This window comes from Poecilia reticulata, chromosome 12, assembly GCF_904066995.2.
Source record: "Poecilia reticulata chromosome 12, P_reticulata-male-v2, whole genome shotgun sequence".
Taxonomy (NCBI): Eukaryota; Metazoa; Chordata; class Actinopteri; order Cyprinodontiformes; family Poeciliidae; genus Poecilia; species Poecilia reticulata.
Window position 1 is genome coordinate 4,279,762 of NC_088841.1, and position 22,977 is coordinate 4,302,738.

Consider the following 22,977-nt stretch of genomic DNA (forward strand, 5'->3'; position numbering starts at 1 on the left):
CTGCCTCTGTGTCGGTGACCCCATGCCTGCAAGTTCATTATGCTGCTGCTGTTAAATTTACCTTCAGGGTCTAAACTTCCGATTAAAAACTTGTCTGGATTTTCAAGCTAACTAATGTTACGCCAAGAATTCAGCTAATGTGATGCAACCAAACTACCGTATTTTCCGCACTATAGGGCGCACCGGATTATAAGGCGCATAGAATAGACGCTACAGTTACCACCCGTCTCGTATTGAACCTATATGGGACGCGATTTGTTCCATACTCTACAAATGTGGATGTGTAATAATAAAGAAGTGGTCCCCGAGTTCTTTATATAGTAGGCTGCCCCAGTCATTGTTTCACTCACGGTGTTGGTGTTGCGATATTGTGCCCAACTGCTTTCTGGGTAACAGACCAACCGACACGCTGCCGCTGCAGTCTCTGTCTCTTTTCCCCTGACCCCCCGGCTTTAAATGTATAGGGGCTGGTCCCTTGGTAACCCTAGTCGAAGCACCTGGATAAATATCTAAAGCTACTTTGTTGACATAAAGAATGTCAACAAAACAGTCCGACTCGGGACGGCGAGGAGAGCCTTCCGCGACTGGGCCGGAGTGTGGCCGGACGATGGTCACCCTTCTCCGTTCGCGCACAGCATGTTGGTGGAGAACGTGGTGCTAAATGACCTGCAGACGGCGTAATTATCAGGTCGGTAGGTAGATAGGTCAGTCAAACTTTATTAATAGATTACAAACCAGGGTTCTGACAACTATCCCAGCATGCACCGCGCACTTCTTCTTCTATGGACAAAAATGAAGTCGGCGGCTGCTTACCGTAGTTGCTAGACCTGTTGTGGCTCAATATTGGTCCATATATAAGATGCACTGGATTATAAGATGCACTGTCGGCTTTTGAGAAAATTGAAGGTTTTTAGGTGCGCCTTATAGTATGGAACATACGGTACTTTAGGACTTAAAAATAATTTTAAAAAATTTACAAAAAACTTTATTAGCTCTACTAATGCCAAAGGTTTTATAAAGCATCCCCAGCTGTAGCTGTATGTCTCCGGGGAGATTATCCATCTTAAAAATATGCTATAAAATAAGCTAGAGCACATTGCAACGATCATTTTGATCGTTGCATTGAAGTATAATAAAGCGTAGCTCTCATACCTTTACATTTAATTTTATTAACTGCCAGTCTGTGTTGTCACTGAAACTGACTGAAATTACAGGCACCCTTCATGTGTGTGTGTCTCAATTAGTTCATGTCCAAGTTACATTTCTTTAGTTTTGTAGCACTGATTATATTAGGTCATCCAGACCTGTTTAAGTTGGTCAAAAATGCATTTTAATTATGTATTTCTGTTTAAAAACAGACGCTTCAACCAGAGCAGAAGAAAGTAAAAAAATGTTCACTAAAATCACTAATAAAAAGCTTCATAATTATTATTGTTTTTTTTTTTTATTTTAAAAAGGTTTTGTCTTATCGACATCAGCTGTAACGTTTAGGTCTTGTCCTCTCATCTACAAATTCAACAATCTGAATTTGAGCTGAATTCTGTTTTATTTTATGCTGTAAGCATCGAGTTTTTCTCTTCTATGATCTGTATATGGGCTAAAATATAAGAAGCATTCTGCATTCGTTTTCCCCAGAACCATTCAGCCTTCTTGTTATCTACTAAAAGTATCCGTTCATCTATCAGTCCTTCCTTGCTTCCTTCCTCTGCTCTCTTTTTTTCTTTCTTTGTGTTTTTTTTTTCTTTGATTTTTGCAGGTAGATTTGATTTTTATTGGTCAAATCGATGGTTATACATTCGCCTTGTAACACAATGACACTTTATAAACTAACCTAAATCATAACCTTATTTTTCCACACAACTGTGGATAAATAAGAGAAAACCTTAAAAGTCATCATTTGACAGCACTTATGAAGTGTCCTTGGACTGCATTTATTTTTACTCTGCTTCATGTTTATGTTGATCTCCAGCCTGACGCAGAGGTTTATTTTTAGATTTTTCTGCTCGTGTGAATCTGTCATGTGCCACACGTGTGTGTGTGTGTGTTTGTGCTCATGTGCCCCATCCTGCCACACCCCCTTCCCTAGGCCCCCCTCTCTTAGTCATCAGTAAACCAAGCTTGTGACGTCAGAGCTCCAGATTGGTGCAACTGGCTCACTGAAAGCCATTAATTTTGAAACAAACACAGCAATTCGACAAAACCAGCCCAATAACAAGGCGGTGTCGTCTAGTCAGCTTCTAGTAGGTCTAAATATTTCAGATGAAGTAAAATGTTTAAGTGGACAGATCGTGTTGAATCTCTCCATCCTTCTCTTCCTCCATCTTGAGTTGTCCCAACAATGTGCTCCTCCATCCTTTCCACATCCTTCCTCTCTTTAATGTTATGTAACCGCTCTTCTCCTCCTAGGACCGCCTGGCTCCGGCATAGCCGCTTGTCCCGCCGTGCCATCAGAGTGTGTGTGTGTGCGAGAGAGAGAGAGAGAGAGAGAGAGAGAGAGTGTGTTACTATGCATTTGTTTGTTAGTGTTGAAACAATGAGGCTTTCATCTTTCTGAAAAAACGGCGGTGTGCACCGCAGCTCACATGTGGGCTTTGTGTTTGTGTGTGTCTAGTTCTGCTGTAGTTGAAAAGTATAAATGTCTACACAATGAAAGAGAGCAGGTAACATTCACATTTTGGTTTTACTGGACGTTTCGACTGTTTTTATCAATAGAGGCACATTAATGAACATCGAGAGGACAGGTGATGTAGGCCCAACAAAATCTCACAGTGTTTGTAGAGATAACAGTAAAAGTGTAGATAAAAAAAGTATTTACAACTTGTTCGATGTCTTTTTGTAGGCAAGTGTCTGGCTGTGACAACATGTCTGTTGATGTGTTCAAGAGTTGACACGAAAGGGAACTTCATTGGACAAAGTTTAAATCATCTGATCTCGAACTGATTGGTGCTTTCAGGAACAAGGAGAGGCAGCTGAGCTTTCATGTGTTTGGTTATTGATCGCAACAACCTCATTTTGTTTTAAGTGCTGTCCCACAAGAATCTGTCTGCCGTTCACGCAGCATCAAAAGGATAAATACAGGCTTTCAGATACCACAATTATTGATGTGCAACAGAAACTAGGTTGAATTTTGTTCATCCGTCCCAGTGAGTTGGTATGCAGGGCGGGTAGCACAGTACAGAGCCTGGAGAAGCATATTTAGCACGGCGCACATCTCCCTTCCAAGTTGTGCCTGCTGCCTGCTGTGGTGCAGCGCTGGGATTGTGGAGAGCCATGATGGATGTGACTAAACGTCATGCAGCCAGATACTTCACCCAGATGGCACCCAGAACATGTTATTAGTCTCGCGTAGCTCCAGTGATCTGCCTCTGACACAAATCCATAGAGCGACCCACATGGGCACAAATCTCAATTTGCGCAGGAAATTGTTTGGTTCCGGTATCTAAAAATATCTGGGTATTTACGCTTGCAGACAAAATGGCCCTTTCATGCTGCGTCTCAGTCTAAAGCAGATTACACCATGTGAATATAGCGAGTGCTTTACATTTTCTGATTGGATTTTTTTTTTCTCGTTTCTTTTGTTGTGCAGTATTTAGTTTTTACAAATGCATGTACAGCATTGCCTTCTTGTTTGGGGTAATTCTGCTTTTAAAATCATAAGTTAAAAAAAATTACAGTCATTTGTTCTAATCAGTTCTGTGAAATTGCATCTATGTAATTCTCCTATGTTAATGTTTGCATTACGTTGCCACCATGAAAACTACCACTGACCTTATGGTACCCTAGTAGTTAACAATGCAGACTCTCCACATGGTGCCTGTGATGAATGTCTGCACAGTTAACACATTTAGATTTATGAATATTTAATAATAATTTCAACAATACTGGAAGATTCAAGTGTTCAAAACAGTCCAGCTCAAGAAACAACATTTTAAATCTGTCTGAAATGCAAAGTAGAAATCTTACTTTACTCCCCCTTAAAATGGCTAAAATGACACAAAGGCAGATTAATGAGGTCCACATCACTATTCAGTAGTTTGAAGGAGGTTTTTCTTGCTGAAACCTCATGTAGTTTGGTGCTCCTGACTGTTGAAGTGAGAGTGAACACCATGGTGAGACCTAAAGAAATGTCTGAGCAGAATTGTGTAAAAAAAAAAAAATCATTGGAAAGACTAGTAGGAGGTATTAAAGATGTCTCAAAAGAATGTATCACTGTAAGGAAAAATTCACTTAGGCCTGTCATGATAACAAATTTTGCTAGACTCTAAACTGTCCCAGTAATTATTGCGATAAATAATAATATTGGTATCATTTATCGTAATATTCAAGTGATAAAGTCATAACAGTGCCAACTCACCCTCTGACAGACCACTGCATTTTAATTTTGTAAAGGATACTTCACACTGGAACTGAAAAATATTTTAGATATCCAAAATAAAACACAACAACCAAAAACTAAATATAAACCACAAAGTGCCCTGACATTTTTTGTTAGGTGGAAAACATGTTTTTGTTATCTGAGACAAAGTTATTTTTGGTGAGTTCAGGTAAATATTTTTTTAATCACAGATCAATAAAAAAATTATTCAACATTGATTGATGAGCATTTATTGTGAACAGAAAATTTAATGGGTCATCTAACTTTTGCTGACTGTTCACGTAACAGAACCTATGAAGGTATTTATCTGCTTATGCACTGTGTGTGTGTGTGTGTGTGTGTGCGTGCGTGCGTGCGTGCGTGCGTATTAAATATTTGAACACATGTGAGCATCTGTCTCCCAGTAACACTGACACAGATGCCACATAAACCTGGCATCTGACGTGGCGCCTGAACGTGTCGCCTCCTTTCTGTTTCCTGTCTGTTCCCCCTCAGCAAGGAGCTGAAGCTGGCCTCCCAGAAGTCTCAGCGTCTGGACGAGGTACCGAACTTTTCGCAAACTCCACCTTACGTAAGCGGCTCCCTCTATCCTGCTATGGATCCGAGGGGGTTTGTTTATCCTGAAATGGAGATTTGATGAATGGGCTTTGGCCTGAGCTCCTGCTGCGAATAAACTGCTCAAGCCGAGGCGGATTTAGCATCTATTTAAATACGTCTATGTTTGTGTGTTTGACTCGCAGCGCAATGTGGACCGCAACGGTCAACAGCCAGACATGAAGACCAGGTAAGCAACAAATATGTGCTGCTCATGTTTGCTTATTGATTTATTCACTAGTAGAGCATCGGTAGAGCTGACTTTAACAACACTTTTGTCTGTCAGTCTTAATGTTGTTGTGATGCACAGCAAATAATTGATTTAATCTGTTTATGGAGTTTTCTTTTACATGTTCTGCACATTTTGAAGCTTTTTGTCTTTGCTGAGGGAACATCTAATGTTGGTTTGCGTATAATATTATCATCTTAAGGTTTGAGGAATTGTGAATTCGAATAAGATCTTTATTTATAAAGAGTAAAATGTTCAGGTTTAAATGTGATTTTTTTTTTTTTTTTTACGTTCTCTTTTCCTGGGCTGGATTTTGGTTTTTGTTTAAGCCACAACAAAAACTGAAAACATCTGAAAACAAAGCAGCTGTGAACATTGGTTCTGCGTCAGCCAGAAAGAGAAACTACTGCTCTGTAATCAAAAATATTTAAACTGTTTCTGAAGCTTCTACGCAGAACCTCATGCTTAAAGTGAATATTTTAGAATGGGTGACGACAGGAAGTGAGTACGTACTTTAAGATCTGAGTGAAGCGGGAGAAGACGAGCGTTTGTATCGGCCAGAGGGAAACGACGAAGCTACAGTTGGAGCAGAAATAACAGACGGCGAGGCAGAGAGTGTGTTCAAGCGGACATGAAAAAGGTGGATGTGATTCAGTGAGACGACGTTCCTGCTTTCACTTCGACTTGTTTGGATGACTGGAGCAGAGATGTTTGTGGAGAGCTAGCTGGAGGCAGCTTGCCTCATGTCTGCTGGAATTCAGACGTAATCTTTGTTTTTTGTAGAAAGCAAAAGTGTTAAGCAGTTAGTTAAAAATAAATAAATTATGCCTCATTTTGATATAAAATCAGATTTGAAGCCGACTCTCCAAACTAAACATTAAGCCGAGGACAGAAACCTGTACATGCATTTAATTTCTTTTGGTATTATTTAATGTTCATAAATTTAGGTTGAAGTTTCTTTTGGAAAAAATCTGCATTATTAAATCAGCATATTTTGGGTTGATAATCTTCTATGCTTCGCACTTTGCAGTTTAATTTGGATTCTTGCAAGTCTCATAATGTCACAGTCCAACTTTCCTGTCACCAAACTTGAACTTATTCAAACAAAAAAAGATGAAAATGTGGTGATGTGATGGTGAGACAAACTTACAGCAGCTAATTATTTACCAAAAACGTTTCACTTCTTACTCCTTTTAATGGACAACATATTGGATCAGGAATGGACTAGTGATTTTGCTTTGCTACTTTTCTTGAGGCATACTCAAGAGAAGAAGGGAGATGCGGATCTTCAGAAATCCACGGGAGCTTTAATCTCAGACAAAGACAGAGAACTGGAAACTCTGAGGAACGAGGTACTCCCATCAGAATCCCACCTCTCAGTCGTTTCTCAGTGGCAGGTGTGGAAAAGTCTTTTCCGTCTTTGGCAGATTGCCGTGCTGCGCGGAGAGAACGCCATGGCCAAGACGCTGCAGTCGGCTGTGGAGACGCTGGAGAAGGACAAAGCTCAGCTGCAGAGTCGAGTTTGCACTTTAGAGCAAAGGCTGATGGGAAGCCAAACCTCAGACTCCGAGAGCACGGAGGCTCCCCCATCAGGTGGGCAAATATTTCTAATAGGTTTTGGATTGTAGTTTGAGAGCAGATCAAAAATTCATTGTTTTTTTATCCGGATGCTCTTGCAGGCAATCCTGTCCTGCAACAGCTGAAAGAAGAGAAAGAGTTCGCTGAGGGACAGGTGAGGCCGACTGCAGACACTTCAATAGATCCAAAAAGATTCGCTCCATCTTGTGCCATGTTATTACAAGTGATTTACATAATTATCTATACGTTTGTTTCGGACAGATCAACTTCCTGAACAGCGTGATTGTGGACCTGCAGAGGAAGAACGAGGAGCTGAAGATCAAGTTGAAGAAGCTGGTCTTGTCAGAGTTCAACGGAAACGACGGCACAGACGGGTAAAACAAAAACACAAAGTCTAAATGTTCTCCTAATGCAGAGATGCAACAAGGAAATCCAGCTTACCCTTTCACTGTCATCCAGGCTTTTATAAATGATGGAGGTAAACGTTTAAAATGTAAACGGTGAGTCGGTTCTCTGGTTGTTCTCTCCGACAGGTTTGAGGAAGCGATACCAAAGCGTAAAAAGAAGTCGGCTCCTCGTCTGTTCTGCGACATCTGCGACTGCTTCGACCTCCACGACACGGAGGACTGTCCCACGCAGGCACAGAGCCCCGACTCCATACCTCACACCACCTACCATGGCAACCCGTCCGAAGAGCGGCCCTACTGTGACATCTGCGAGGTGTTCGGCCACACCACCGAGTCGTGTAACGACGACCAGACCTTCTGAGGCGCTCCGCCGCCACCCTCCCGCTCCGTCGCCTGATGCATTTCTTACACTCCTGCTCCAATAAATCCCTCAGATTACTTCCATAATGTATTTTTATACCGTGTTGATGCGTAGAGCTGCGATCGACTCTCCTAACCCTTTTGTTCCTCTGAGAGATGGGGTTCTGATTGCGGTGCAGAACGCTCCTCCAAATACGCTTCGTCAGTGCAATATTGATGTTTTTATCAAATGAAATTTGCTTTCTGCACTCGTTTTTTTTTTTTTATATATATATATGTTTAGACGTTTTGGTTTTTTTTACTAAGTGAAAGTGATTTTCCACGTGTCGTTTCTAGGCTTTTGTTTTCTCAACAAAGTGATGCAACTTAATGAAGCACAGTTAAAACTGAAGGGAAACAAAGACCTGCACTGTTTTCGTTAACTAATCAGCAGCACTGCCACATGACGCATAAAATAAATGATTTATGCTCAGTTTTATTAGTTAACGTCTTGGTCCGGTTTAAACGAGGCTGAGTCAAATCTATTAAACACGATGCATAAGAGCGTATAAAACAGTCCTTAAAGCACGTGAGGAAAAACTTTTATTTAAGAAAAAAATCTAACAAATGTAACAACAATATTATAAAGTTGAAATGTGGATATTTTGTTTCAAGAGAGCAGCAATAATTCAGTGTGAAAATCTTAAATAGGAATATCTAATTTTGCATACAGGAAGACAATAATTGGAGCAAAAAGGGAAAGGAAACAACAAAAAACCAGATTCATAAATTCATAAGCTGTTGTCCATTTGGAAGACGTCTTCTCCGCATTTTGTTACGTTATAACCACAAACTTTAATGTTCTCTAGCAAACCTCTGGCACCGAGGAGCTTTATTTACGCTGAGGCTCAATAACACAGCTGGACTCTATTTTCGTATCAGAATCTCTTGGATCGGATTTTATTTTGGGGCATCTGAGCGATCAAGACTGAATACGAAACTATTTGTAAAAATCGGCCTTTGTACATCTAAAGACAATTTGCTGCACCAAATTTTATTCTGGGGCATTAAAGTGAAGAGATTTGAATAAAAATATAGATTTCTACTTGTTAATAAGAAATGTCGGTTTTTCTTCCGGGTCTTTTTTTTGCTCCATCTCATAAAATCCCAATAAAACATAAGATTTGTGGTTTTAACATTAGAACATTTGATGTTCATTTGCAAAGCATCATTTTACAAATCAGGCTTTGTAATGATGCTTATCTTGAAACATTTTCGTATTCTGGAAATATTACAACTTTACCCTCTAAATATACCTTCATAGCACATTTTTTGATCAAAATATCAGTGATCCTCTATGTATCCTCGGAGCACAGTTATTATTTAACCATTTTTATTTCTGAAGCTATGTCTTATTACGATTTAAATTATATATTTTTTATTAACAGTTGCATATTTTTTTCGCAATGTTACACCGTGTTTCTGGAAACAAACCAACTTTTCAAACCGTCGTAGTTTGACCAATGTCAGCACTGAATGGTACCTGATGGAAGCGACGGGTGACGTTCTACTCTTGGCCTGTAGAAAGTAGATGCAGAACGCATTTGGGTGGGAACAAAAACTAAAAGACGACGTGACAACAACAAAAAATCGGGAAATGGATCCAAATTGAAAAATATGAAGCTTGTATTTGGCTATTTTCCTTCATTATATCGTGGAGTTTGACAGTTGTTCCGGTCATGAATTTTTTTTAATGCTTTACATCTCTGCGAGAGCTTTAAGGGGAGCTTTTTGTCGGAGCTTGCTTTAAAGTTAAGATTTCAACCCTTTAATCCGACACACGTTTCCTCAGCTTCTAGGTCAGGGATGAACATATCTGCGTTTTCACCTTCCTGTGCGTTGCCGGTGAAAGCGACGGGAGGTTTGATGAAGTTACATTTTGTTATTTGTCTCCTGATGTTTTAAAAGCCAGCGACCGTTCTTACAGGGAAATAAGCTAGCACTGATGAAGTTTAACGCCTGCAGTAGGACTACTGTAGTACAGAAGACTGACGTGGCGTCCAGCCTGGTATTGCACTCTCCACTTTAAAGATTTGGTGTTTAAGCAGGCTGTGTGGTCTGCAGTTGTGACATTTTTTGTTTTTGTTTTAGGGAATACTGCTCTCCAAAGCTAAGAGTTGACATTTTGGTTGTAACGCTTATTCACTTTCAGAACTGGAAGAAAATTCAAGACATTCTGTTCTTCCTATTGTTATTAGTAGATTTCCTTATTTTGACCTTGCCCTTAAAGCTACAGTATGTAACTTTATATTTAAAAATCTGTTTTTTACATGTTTGGTCAAACTGCGACTATGTCCTGACTGTATGGGATGAGACAGATAATCTGTGATCTCCTCCAACTTCTTTCTAAGCTATTATAACGATATGTAAAATGCACAGCTTCCGGTCAAAAACAACCAATCAGAGCCAGGAGGAGTGTCTTAGCACTTTCAATCATATTCATATGCTTGCTGCTAAATGGGTCAATGATGCATTCAAACCCAATGCGTTATGCGCGTCAAAAACACATCTGACGCTTCAAGTTTGACACGTGCACTTTTGGTGCGTTCACATCAAACACATTTTGAGTGTCAGGTGAGTCTGGTTTACATTCAAAGTCTCTGTGGAGCATCGTACATGTTAGGCGCGCTCAAACGCTCCAAACGGTTCAAATGGCGCCTCCACGTATAGACTTACGCACCTAATGCTCAAAACGCGTTTGGTGTGAACGCACCACAATGGCAGAGAAACGGCTCACCGTTACAGGAAAACGTTTTAACGGCCGTCTTCGGCGGCCATGTTAACTAGCCTTAGCATTCATGGCAGACTCAACAGTCAGGATGGGCAAAGAGCAAGGAGGGGAGTGTCAACGGTGCATATGCGAACTGGTTGAAAACGCTAAGACCCTCCCCCCGGCCCTGATTGGTTGTTTCTGTAGTTAATACTAGAAGGCGGATGTGTTCGATTTCTTTTCTTTTCTTTTTTTTTTTTTTTTTTTTTTTTTTTTTACAGATTATCTGTCTTATACTATACTGACACAAAATAGTGATAGTTTTAATAAATATGTAAAAATGTGTATGTCTTATAAAATTCACATATTGTAGCTTTAATGCTTCTTATCTTGCCTCGGCTAATCACAGACACCTATGATGATTTAATTGAAATAATGCTCCATGAACATGATGGTTAGAGACGGTGTATGTATGTTGGAACTGAAATTGTAACGTTTTTTTAATGAAGTAGTACATATATAAATAATTTGGCTAATAAATAGTGGGATTAATACCCAACAAGCATTTATTTAGTTAAAAATGCACCAAGGCAATGTCTAAATGGCCCATACATATGTAGACTAAAATTGGTATGTATTTGATCTAGAACTGAACATTTTTTATGTCTGATTTCGGTTTTTCGATATTTATTATCAGTCTAAATGTAGACTTGTTTAAGCCTAGAATAACAAGGAAAAAAACTTTTAAACATGAGCTACACAAATGCAAATAGTATAATTGTTAATGTGTACTGCTCATAGTTTTGATGTTGCTGTAAACTGTCCTTTTTTAAAAAAAATCCAAATCATGATGGTTTTATGAGCAGCTTGATCGCAGAGGGGCTGTTTGAGACTTTGTGGTTCTGGTTGGAGATGAAGGTTGATGAGGAGCTTCGGGTATTTTCCTTTCATTAAAACAAACCCAGAAAGCATCTTCTGTTCACTTAGACATTCCAGATAAAAGTGTGCATTGCTCCATCCACCAGTACAGCAGAAATGTGGAAATCTGTCATATTTACCACAAATGCTCAACATACAGATCTCAAATTGACAAAAATAGTTTCTTTTTATGAACATATAAGAAAAAGAAAGTGTCAAAAGTGGACCAGTTAGCCTTTGTTTTTCTTAAACATACTTTTGTCTTTTTTATTTTGCTTTATGCCATGTTATTTATTTATTCTCCAGTTCTAAATATTGGTGTCATAAACAAGCTTTAGCTTTGGAGCTCAATATTCACTCTGCTCTAGCTGAGCTAAGCTAACGAGCTGCTAGCTTGAGCTTTTTGTTGAAGGCTAAACATGAATACGCAGAATTTCTAAAGTGGAATTTAATTAACTTAAATTAAACTCCTGTAGCAACCACCTTTGGACATGTTTTGTTCTAAAGCACAATTTTTTGGATCATATTGAATCTTCCCGTGTAAAAGTGATGCAATGAACTGTTGGCACTAGTCTGTAAATACTAATCAGAGGTTTGCTTCTGACGCATGTGTTCACGGTGCCATAAAACAGAAATTCAGCTTTTAACGTGTGCTACATTTTTATTTTTCTGCCAGTTAAGACTGAAAGTATAGAGGTTTACACTCCCAGTGGGAAAACGGTTCGTAGAAAACTGTATGCGTTGTGTACTTTTCAAGTGATGACTAATTGTTGGTGTAATGTTTTATATATGTAACATCTGCACAGACAAGTATTTTACAGACGTGGATGTGACGTAAAATGTCACTGTTTTCTATGTACTACATATTCCTGAACTGTCCAATAGAAATTCTACGACGGGGATTTCTGGTGTCATGATTTCTTTTTTGTTTTTCCGGCCGTGTGCATTAGCATCTTTTAGTCGGCAGGAATAAGATTAGCTTTTAAACGAGTGAATTAAAAAGAAAGTTGAAACATGGGTAATTCCTTTAAGTCTCACCTAACATACCTTCTGCATAGTTAAACATTTGGCATGCATCAGTAACAGCTTAGTTAGGCATTTTCCTTTTAATCAACACAAATGCAACACAAAAGTAGCAACACAGTTTCTTTTTCTATTTCAAGCAACAACTTTCACTCTCATTTTTTCAAAGATCAACATTATTTTCTTTTATCGTTAAAGTAATTCTCATACCTGCTGAACTGCTTTTTCTTATGTTTCTATGGCTATTCTGGTGATTCTTTGCAGTCACTCTAATCTTTAGATTCTTGATCAGACTTATCATTGGACATATCTGTAAACTGTTTTTCCTGACCTCATTAGATGAAATGAATTTTAAAAATGTATACCAATGCTGATATTTTGAATCAAACACACTTCCCTGATACGATTTTAAGTGGAGAGCAATAATGAGCTTGTTTCTTTTACCCCCACATTAAAAGGCGAGTACCAGTTTCAGCTTATAGGGTATTTCTCTCCATTTTGTGCGTCCAAATGACCATATTCGCCAATAAAAGTTGTGGACTGCAATGTTTACCAGCTTTTAAAATGGTAACCCTTTCCATTAAAAAAACTCGCAGTAAATCCAGCATGGTATGGAGGCACTCATAGATGCTCTTTTCTCAAATAAATACATTGAGAACTTCATGGCAGAAACAATAATCCCAAAGTGCATCTCTGTGGTCCCATCTGAGTTCTTGCAAATTCCCAACAGAAATTAGAATGAAAATGTGAAGCAGGTACAAAATGCAGACTGTGACGTGAACATATGCTCATACATAAATAAAGAATAAAGCCTTAATAAAACTTGAAGATATTTATTTAATGCAGAATTTACAAAACACAGATCAGCTCCTCCCCAGAGTTTCTGTGGATGATTTTGTTCTAAATGGCGCCCTCTTCTGTTCAATGAAAACAGCTCAGAAAAATAATTTTAAAAAGAATCTAATTTGATTTAAGCACATCTTTTGTAAAGTAATATTTGAGACACGCAGTTCATTTACAGTATTTGGATTGGTGTAATAATTGCTTAAAATACCAGCGGGAAAATGCAACAAACTGGTCAGCAATCATAAAAAATTTGGATTTGAAAAATTGATTGCTGTAATGACAATAAGCATGTTTTCTCAGATAAACCCTTTTCAACGTGTTGTTCAAATCAAAACATTAATAAAAATAAATAAATCCATTATAGTGTTTTCTTTTTAGAAATATTATCTTTTCATACTTGTCAAGTCTCTTTCCCGCCATGCTCCCGTATTATTTTCCCGTAAATATCCCGTATTACTTGATACCTTTATGAATTTACGTCTTTGTATGTTGTTAAAATGTTATTATGCTCAACATTTTTATTTATTTATTTTTTATTATTTGCCAAAATCACTTTAGTCCATTCTTTTTTTTTTTAGTGAATATATTGACGAGTCAGAGAGAAAATGTTCTCTCTTTTATTTTGAAATTTATCCTGTATTAATCTGAAAAGCCAGGTTTGGACGAGCGCTTATGACGTCGGGTCTTCACATATGTACGTCATTTGTCTCAAAAGTTGGTGAGACGCTTCGTGAAACTTAAGGCACCAACATAATTTGTCGTATTATTTCTACTACTTAGTTTTAATTTACAGTATTTATGTTACATCACCTTCCTACTGTTAAGCTGCCGCCTTGGTTTAATCTAAACTATTTCACAGTTAACTTTGCGTCAGTAGCGGCTGCGATACGTTGTAGTATTTTAAAGCCAGCTGTCAACTTTTCATCCCCGCTATGCCATCAGCCGAAGCTCAACAACAACGAGAATGACGCCGCAGGAGCATAAACACGGGCTGAATGTGGATGTGACGTAAGGAGCGGGAAACAGCTGTGACATCATGGACGGCAGAAGAAGACTGTTTACCTCCGGCGACAGCGCCTTTCTGCGAGCTGACGGTAACCAGCTGACACGTCACCGCCCCTGTCCATGTCAGTTTTCAGCCATGTAACTTTCATTGTTTGTTTCAGACGGCTCGGCTACACTGTGGCACAGCACTCCAGTTAAAGAGGTCTGGCTTTTATTGTTGTCCGTCAATTTGTGCAATTTCCGGTCTGCATATATTCAAAATGTACACAATTTCTTCAGAGGTCCAAATAATTGTGTGCTTGGGTTGTGTTCTGTAATGATAAACTTTAAAGAATGTGTTTTCTACTGGTTTCCAGAAAGGTAGAGGTTCTCCACTTGATGGCAAACAGCCACGTGGTCCAAACAGAGGTTCACCAACACAGTGGGTCCAGAGTTCTGCTGGAGTCCCAATAGATTCCTGCTGTGGTCACAATGTTCAAGGTGCTGAGGAGGTGAGGTCAAAATGTAGGTATCGCGACAACAATGTGTAAGATGTGAATGACAAAGTTTTTATTTTATTTTTTTTACATTTATTGATCATTTTAAATAGAACATATACTCAGACTAAAAGGTTAATGATGCATCTCTGCCAAATATTTGAGGAATAAAAAAAACATAACGGAGAGCTAAAAGCTAATGTTATAAAGTTCAATAGTGAACGATAGTAGTGAATACGGTACACACAGTAAAATTATATTTTCAAATATATTCCATTTAGATTTTGGCTTCCAAATAAAGTAATGGAGTATGTATATAAAAGTGGCAACAAAGAGAAATTGAATATTTATATAATTCTACATATCTAATTTTAGACCTGTTGCAGTAAATAATAAATCAATTAATTGTGTGATAAATTAAATTGAACTCATTGACATCTGAATGTTTTATTGTTCCTCTCTGGATGATAAAAGTCTTCAGTCTGGTGCTTTGGTCTCAACTAGCGCCTTTTTCTTTTCTTTTTTTTGAAGGACAGTTTTGTTTACAGAGATTTCATAATTCTGTTGTTTTATTTATTTTGGATATTTAAATGTCCTCCAGTTCCAGTGTTAAAAGTTCACCAGAATTTAAAGTTTATTTAATCTTTGAGATTATTATGCCATTACGAAATGATCTAAAAACATTATCATTTATCACAATAACTTCTGGGACAATTATTTGTTTCTGTAAATATCTGACAATTTTATCCAGAGTGTAGAGAAGGATGGATGGATGGATGGATGGATGGATGGATGGATGGATGGATGGATGGATGGATGGATGGTTAAAAAACTTTCAGACGATGGGGTAGAGTACAGCATCTGGAAATAAAAATATATTTCCATACTCACCCGTACCTTTAACACACATAAAGTAAATCAAGGTCAGTTCTTTTCCAGACTGGTCAAAAACCCGGACGGTGTTGGTTTATAAACTAATAAACCTGACTGCTTCCTTCCTCTTGTGATGTTTTCCATGAAGCTTCCTGTGAAAGACCCGAGTAGCTCCACCATCCAGAGGCAGAGGAGGGAGCTCCAGCTCCTGATGGCCGAGCTGAAGGACAGAGAGCGAGAGCTGAACGCCATGTCGGCTTCCCATCAGAGACAGCACCAGGCCTGGGAACAAGACCGTGAGACTGCGCTGGTGCTGGAGCGGAGGTGTTCTCGTTTGGATGGTGAGAGCACAGAATGTTGTTAAAGTATCATGTAAAAATCGACTTTTTACATAATACTTTCTTTACATCATGTTATTATGAAGCAATCTGATTGGAGGATCAGAGTGTTGCCGTGATTCTTTCATACATGGCAACCATTCAGCTGTGCATAACACCTGGGTGGACCTAGCTCCACCTTCAAGACGCGACTCCTCCTTCGACAGATTCCAAGCTTCCGCCACACAGAGCAGCCCTCTCCCACAACTTCCTCACTCAGCTCCTTCAGACTAGCCAGCAGCAATTAGCAAACACCTGATGGAACTTTGCATCTGCTGAACTAATTATACAAGCTACTGCTCAGTGCAACGCTGGTAAAAATGTTGCTAAAGGTTTAATAGAGGAGCCATGTTGTGATGACTTCCTTAAGGCGGTTTTGGAAAGAGCAGGAGTTTCTTCACAAGACAGGCCCAATTTCAAAGCATTAAACCACAAAGTTCAATTTATTTTAAGTCATTTGGTTTATATACATTTTTATAACAACTGAAAGCAAAATAGTTACTTGATTGTGCTATAAAATACACAAGACTGCCCCTTTAACTGATGTAGCACCAACCCGTCCCGTCTTTTTACTGGATTGACAAAAAATGCATGAACTGAATTACACCATCACACAGCAGAATGAGAAATTGTGCAAGTGTTAATCTTCTGAGACCAGTCACTAATATAATCTGTTTGCATGCAAAACTTTTCATCTCACCTGATAGCATTTAGCAAATGCCTCTTCTATGTGCGTGTGTGTGTGTGTTTTCTCACAGATGAGTTGCAGAGGTCCAACGAGGTGATCAGTGTCCTGACTAAACATGTGTGGGTTGTGGAAAGCAGAGAGAAAGAGGCGCAGATGCAGCTAGGCGACGCTAAGCAGCTGCTGTGTGAGCTGGAAAAGCAGCAGCAGCAAGTCAGTCAAAAGTGTCAGGACTACGAGGTAACGACTGTCCGCCCGCTTGTACAGCTGCTTGTATTTGCTGTAGTGGCGGGACTCCATTAAAAGTTTTAATAGAGTTAATTACGACGTCTGTGGTTCATTGAAAAATGAAAATAGACAAAATAATAAACATGTTCAATTCAGAAACCCCTTTATTCAGCATAACTATTGAATAAATAGACACATGAGCTCAAGAACAAATATATTTGTTATTTTAATTTGTTATTCATGTTATTCAACCATCAGAAAAATTTGTATTATACTTATTTGGAAATGTGGCCTGTGGACGCTAACATTAGCATTAGAGGTGGCTGTGCTGCTGCTACATGTGTAGCATTGAGATGCTATTTTAGGCTTGAATAATTTCACTGATAGGCTAACTCCTTTTAGCAGAGCTTGAACATGACAATGGTATTTTCCAACATCCAATCAGATTGTGTTTTGAAGCAAAAATTAACCCCCTGTGGGCCAATGGGAGCGAGTTTGTCATCCATTACTGCTGTTTGTGGATATTGCTTGTGTGTTAGATTAGTGAATGTAGAAATGCTCAAATACATAGATTCTGGCCAGACCGTTTGTATGTGAAAAAATGTATATGCAATTAATTGCCTTAAATTGTTTTACATTTATATCCTGTCAGTGTGAAAATATCTATTAATTATGGTGGACCTTCACAATTTTACAAGAGTTTGGAAAAATTGTGACTTATGATGCATTTCCCCCCCCCCCCAATTTCCTACCTGATCCAACCTCATTCCCAGTCAAACAAATGTTTTACATTTTTCTTGAAGGCAGCCAAAGAAAAAGAGAGGCTGGAAAAATTAAGCGGTTTGTGATATTTTTCAGGCAAAGAACCAGAGCCTCAGCTCCGCTGTCATGGCTCTGTCCACACAAGTTGGTTCTCTGCAGGTCCGAGAGGAAGAACTGAGTTCAATGCTCAAGCTAAAAGTAAATCCCTCAGACTCATAACTTAATCCAACACTCGTCACACGTGTGACCTTATTACTGCTTCGTGTGTATCTCTGTCAGGACAAAGACGTGGTCGAAGCCTCGGGTCGTAACCTGGAGCTGTCGGCGAGGCTCCAGGACCTGGAGACGTCGTTGGCAGAGAGTCGCTCTCAGGAGAACAAGCTGCTGAGAGACTTTGAGGAAATGAAGCGGCGTTACAGAGAAGCTAAGCACGAGGTCTCCCAGCTCAGAGGTAACAAACTACGGCTTTGTTCAGAAAACTGTGAGAGCTGTTAGTTTTTATTGGAGAAGCGAATCAGATTTTCCAGTATTTGACGAGCTGATCACCACTTAGAAAAAAAGAAGACAATGATTTCAAGCATGTTGGTCAGTGTGTGGAGTCTTTCCCAGCTTCATCTGTAATGATGCAACGTTACTGACGTGAAGTTTTCTGATCATTAAAGAACAAATTGTAACTTTACAGCTGGCTCATGATGAAGAAAATAACATGAAAAGAATGTTTCTTGGCTAAATTATCAAATATGTGTGGACATAGTTTTTATTCCTTGAGTTAATTACCGTTTATGCTACACTGGTTTCTTTTATGTGAACAAGTAAATAAAAATACAATAGCCTTAAAAATGTGTGGAAATGCATTTAATGAATACAAATGGTATTTTCCTTTCAAAAAGTTTAACTATTGTTCAAGAAGGTTTTAAAAATTTTGATTCAGATAAATGTCTTTTTTTTTTGTGCGAGTTTTGGTTTCTTCATCTTATTACCCAGCATGTATAAGAACTACTGAAAGTCTGTCTTTAGAAGGATGAACCTAGAGGCTGGTTGTGTGTCGGACACCATAACCAGATCAGTTGTATCTCAGTATTTTCTTGACTGAGATGTTAGTGTTTAATCTGCGTGTCGCTGTGTTTGTAGCGGAGCTGCAGCAGCAGGTGAGTCAGAGCAGCAGGCAGAGAGAGGAGATCATCCGTCTGAAGCAGGAGCTGCAGCTGCTCCACACGGACCTGGCCCTGACTGGTACGTCACATGATCAGCTTCTTTCTCTGTAAGATTAATTATTTCTCATCTGAGAGATTTCAATTCATCAATATATTACCTGAAAATGGTCTCAAAGAGTTTTTTTTGTTTTTTGGATGGAGCGGGTACGATCCCAAGCACTTGTATGTGTTACCTTCCTTATGTAGCTGGATTCATAACATGCATTTCACATTTTATTAAAAATCTTTGTTTTATTTTCAAACATTTTGAAAACCATGTATTACTTTTCTTCCACTTCAGAATTCTGCACTACTCTTCGTTTGGCAATCGCATGAAATCCACAAAACTTATGTTGCGGTTTGCAGTTGTAACGTAACAAAATGTGAAAAAGTTCAGCATGCTCTAGTTTAGTCTTTTTAGAGCTAAAATAAAACTCCTCTCTCTTGTTCTGTCTCTTCAGTTTTCAGCAGGTCTGTCTTATCGGTGTGTGATTTCCATCTCTAGCAGGCGTGTCAGGAACCTCAGATTGTCAGATAAAGTCCAACCTGCTGATCTTTGCTGTTAACAGACGAGGGCGAGAGCTGGAAGGACGAGCTGCTGGAGCTGTCTCGCTCCAAGCAGGAGCGCATCATGTCGGAGCTGCTCTGCCTGCAGCAGGTACGGCGCCGGATGACAGAGCAGCTGCTGCTAAACGTTACTGAAGCGCTCTCATGTCTTTTCCTTGTTCCTCCTGCTCCGTCTGGAGGTGATTTTCCTGTTGGTCTGCATGCCTCGCTGTGTTCCTGCGGCGCTCTCACTCTCACAACGTGGTTCCGGTTCACATAAAGGCTGGGTTAGCAGGCATGACGTTAAATGTACAAACACAGATAAAGTCCTGTCTTTTCCTCTACATCAGGGGTGTCCAACTCAATTTAATTTTGGGCCAAATCAAGATCATGGATGCTCTTAAAGGGCCAGTTGTGCCAGAGTCCATTTCTAAAACCTGTTAACCATCTTTTAAAATATAAACAAATTCTTAAAATTAAGTAATATTAAACATCTTTTCAGTCCTTCCAGGAGTTTACGATTGTTTTGGGGATTTTTTTGCAAATTCTTGATTCTTAATTTGCAAATTTAGAGTATGGACAAGAGTTGTAGTTCTTAACTTTATTCTGAATCCCATTGAAAACAATCCATCTACCTGTTAATTTGCCAGATGCAAATTTTATACTTTAAGAAACATCTCACATTAAATTTAACATATTTATATGAATGTTCCATCAGTGTCTAAGCATAGATTAAAAACTCAAATTTGAGCCTGGAGAAGCGTGGAACTTTAATTCTGACCAGAGAAACGTGTTGCATTTTTCATCGCAAACGCCACAACAAGCAGCAGCAATGGTTTTTCTGCTGGTGTGTGTTTTCCAGGTGTGTGAGAACCAGAGGAGTGACCTGCAGCTGCTGCGGCTGAACCAAGAACGAACACAGAGAGCTCAGAGGGAAACACACCATCAGCAATTACCTAGCAGGTGACAAGAAAATCAATTTTCTTGCCTCATACCCCCAGGACCAACAAAAAATCTTGAAATGAGAGATTTTTTAAGAGAAAGTTTTGATCTGCTAGGAAACGACCACAATCATTGCTGAATGTATCTCAAAGTCAGAGACATCAGAGTGGATGTGGTGGAGAGTTGAGTCCTGCAGGTGTGACCGGCCGTAACGAGCTGAACGTCTTTGTGTCCCAGGCAGGACGAATCGGCCTGTAACTATGACGACGTTCACTCCCTGAAGAACCTGAGACGTGATCTTGAAACCTCACCAGCAGTTGGCGTTCATGACTCCAACAGCAAACCTGAAGGCTTTCCAGCAAACACGACGGATGTAAGATATTTTATAAAAACTGTTTTAAAGGGACAGTACTGTATAAATGTTTTTTTTTTCCAGTTTTGCATTATCTCATGTTATTCCCTCATCAAAAACACACCTAGAGTGTTGCTTTGATTCTTTCATGCCTGCTTGATAAATCCATTAATCTCCCATGGCAACCACTCAGCTGTACAAAACACCTGGGCGGACCTAGCTCCACCTTTAAGACGCAGCTCCTCCTCTTAGCTGCTGATTCCAAGCTTCAGTACTTTCACATAACAGAGCACCCATCCCCTTGCGACTCCCCTAATCAGCTCCTTCAGACTAGCCAGCAGCAATTAGCAAACACCTGCTGGAACTAAGCTCATTATTGGAGCTGCTTCTCAGTGAAACGCTGGTAAAAACTTTGCTAAAGGATTAATGGAGGAGTCATGTTGTGACGACTTCCTGAAGTTTCAGAAAGAGCAGGAACTTCTTAAAGAGACAGAGGCCCAATTCCAAGGTTTTAAATTACAAATTAAAGTTTCCTATAGGTCATATTTGATATATATACACAGCATTTTTAATATCTGAAGTTAGCATAGTTACTTTATTGTGCTATAAATAATACCTGGAATAAACATAATACTGCCCCTTTAATAAACAACAAACTCAATTTTTTACACTGTACAGATACCGTTCTATTGTTTATTCTAATCTGAGTGTTTGAGTCAAGAATGTTTTTTTAATATCTGTACGAATGAGTAAACCAAGGCTTGGTATGAAGACTATAGAAACAGGAAGCAACATTTAGTCTTTGTTTCCCTAAAGGTAGCAAACTAAGCCCTCAAAACCTTACTGAAACATTTTCACAGCCAAAGGCAACGACTTCATGATGGTTTTACATATTGAGCTGTCAAAGTTTATCTTTTACATTTTGTCACATTTTGTTTATTGTGTTTAATGCGACAGGCCAGGGGTCATTAACTTTTTTTAAAACTAGAGAACTGTTTCTGCTTTCAGTCCAGCTGCATAAAACGCCGATCTACAATTGCAAACTTACATAACCTTTTGTTAAAAAAAAAAAAATCTACTATAGGAAAATTCTAGTAATTTTAAATGAGCCACAGCTTTATCTGTTTTTTTCTTTCTTTTTTTTAATAGAGAAAAACAAAACATTTACAAAAATCAAACATACATTTTCACATATGGGATGTTTATTTGTGGAAAACTATGTAAACAAAAAAAGCTGTTAGTTTCCAATGCAACGACGAGAAAAACAATTATTACTGATACTTCTGTCAGTAATATTTGTCATTTGAGTATCGGCAGGTCAGGCTTTTTAAAGATTGGTAATCAGCGATCGGCAAGAAAACTGCAATCGGTGCACCCCTAATCCATGAAAAAATATATGGAAATATATAATATTGGTAAATAACGGTAAACAACCAAAGCAGTGATATTTATATCAGATATCAATATATTTATATCAGATCATCATATCGATGCTTTCTTATGGGAAACTATCACTGCAACCAGACCATCCTCACTGAGAGACATGGTGGTGGCAGTATCATGCTTTTCTTCAACAGGGACTGAGAAGCTGGTGAAAGATCAAAATGTTCAGGGGATTTAAACTGAACATATAACATACAAAGCGCTTCTCTGGAGCTTTATGTTTTCTAACTACCGAGTCTCCTGTCTGCGTCTCATCAGGTTGCCGATCAGCTGTCAGCATGTTCTCTACAGCAGCCGTTGGGCAACTCCAGGCTGCTTCCAGGAGATCCTGAAAGCAGCAGCAGCTTGAGACGTCGCGTCTCCACAGGTTGTAATTCCAGCTGTGGGACCGCTCAGCCACACACAGCCCACCACCACCAGAACACCACGATACCCAAGGTACAGAGAGGGTGTGACAACCTGGATGGCGTAAAAGCTCCTCTAAGTCTGGGCGTGTAAAGATGAAACCGCTTTGTTTTCCCCTCCGGGCGAGTGACGCTCCACCCAAAGCCTGCCTGCATCACAGTGTCAGCCAGCGAGACGGCCGGGTTTGACCAAAGACTGGATTTCCTCTATAAATCATGAACTTTCAACCTCTGCAATCAGAGCAGTGAATAAAACTGTGTTATTGTTTCTGATAAAGAACAGACTCTGCTTTTACCTCAGGAAAAAAAAATTAAATGGCCTCAGTGGTTTTTTTTATCTTATATTTTGAGTATTTTGTACATTTTTATAATCTATTGTAAATCTGGTTTACTTAATATTTCTTTTAACCATGAGTCGTTTTTACATAATGTGTTGTGTGAAGTGGGGGTGAACTGAAACCAGTCCTGCAGGGCTGATGAGTCTTTCCAGTTCCACTGCCTTCACATGGTGACTCACAGGAAATATCTAAAGCTCTTGCTTTTACATCTTGTTACCTGGATGATCTCGCACTACTTTTTTTTTTTTTTCATATAAAGATGTATCTTTTACAT

The 22,977-nt window shown here is 39.1% G+C and overlaps 2 protein-coding genes across 7 annotated transcripts in view; both read left to right on the forward strand.

The window, feature by feature from the left end:
- Positions 1 to 12,112, forward strand: part of clip1b (CAP-GLY domain containing linker protein 1b) — a 34,055-nt gene extending 21,943 nt beyond the window's left edge. For all 4 annotated transcript variants that reach the window (XM_008423330.3, XM_008423328.3, XM_081613985.1 and 1 more), the window contains 7 exons: positions 4,871 to 4,916; positions 5,116 to 5,159; positions 6,454 to 6,550; positions 6,626 to 6,791; positions 6,878 to 6,930; positions 7,038 to 7,150; positions 7,310 to 12,112. In XM_008423330.3, coding sequence (XP_008421552.2) covers positions 4,871 to 4,916; positions 5,116 to 5,159; positions 6,454 to 6,550; positions 6,626 to 6,791; positions 6,878 to 6,930; positions 7,038 to 7,150; positions 7,310 to 7,544 — 754 coding nt within the window. In that variant the 3' untranslated portion in view covers positions 7,545 to 12,112. The remainder of the gene's footprint in view (positions 1 to 4,870; positions 4,917 to 5,115; positions 5,160 to 6,453; positions 6,551 to 6,625; positions 6,792 to 6,877; positions 6,931 to 7,037; positions 7,151 to 7,309) is intronic.
- A 105-nt stretch (positions 12,113 to 12,217) lies between these two features.
- On the forward strand, positions 12,218 to 22,950 carry ccdc62 (coiled-coil domain containing 62). 3 transcript variants are annotated; one of them, XM_008423332.3, is made up of 12 exons: positions 12,218 to 14,173; positions 14,246 to 14,286; positions 14,441 to 14,575; positions 15,582 to 15,774; positions 16,569 to 16,735; positions 17,582 to 17,683; positions 17,765 to 17,936; positions 18,617 to 18,718; positions 19,248 to 19,336; positions 20,087 to 20,187; positions 20,404 to 20,539; positions 22,220 to 22,950. In XM_008423332.3, the coding sequence occupies exons 1-12, from the start codon at positions 14,116 to 14,118 to the stop codon at positions 22,457 to 22,459; spliced, it is 1,536 nt and encodes a 511-aa protein (XP_008421554.2). In that variant the 5' UTR covers positions 12,218 to 14,115; the 3' UTR covers positions 22,460 to 22,950. The 3 variants fall into 3 exon arrangements, with proteins under 3 accessions (XP_008421554.2, XP_008421555.2, XP_081470112.1); XM_008423333.3 differs by lacking the exons at positions 12,218 to 14,173; positions 14,246 to 14,286 and having other exon boundaries at positions 14,457 to 14,588; positions 22,220 to 22,949; XM_081613986.1 differs by lacking the exons at positions 12,218 to 14,173; positions 14,246 to 14,286; positions 14,441 to 14,575 and adding an exon at positions 15,388 to 15,483 and having other exon boundaries at positions 22,220 to 22,949.
- Positions 22,951 to 22,977: the final 27 nt, after the last annotated feature.

Coding starts and splice junctions, on each gene's coding strand:
- ccdc62 (XM_008423332.3), top strand. CDS start 14,116: ATGGACGGCAGAAGAAGACTGTTTACCTCCGGCGACAGCGCCTTTCTG. Junction 14,576..15,581: donor ATGTTCAAGGTGCTGAGGAG/GTGAGGTCAAAA, acceptor TTTTCCATGAAG/CTTCCTGTGAAAGACCCGAG. Junction 18,719..19,247: donor CACGGACCTGGCCCTGACTG/GTACGTCACATG, acceptor TGCTGTTAACAG/ACGAGGGCGAGAGCTGGAAG.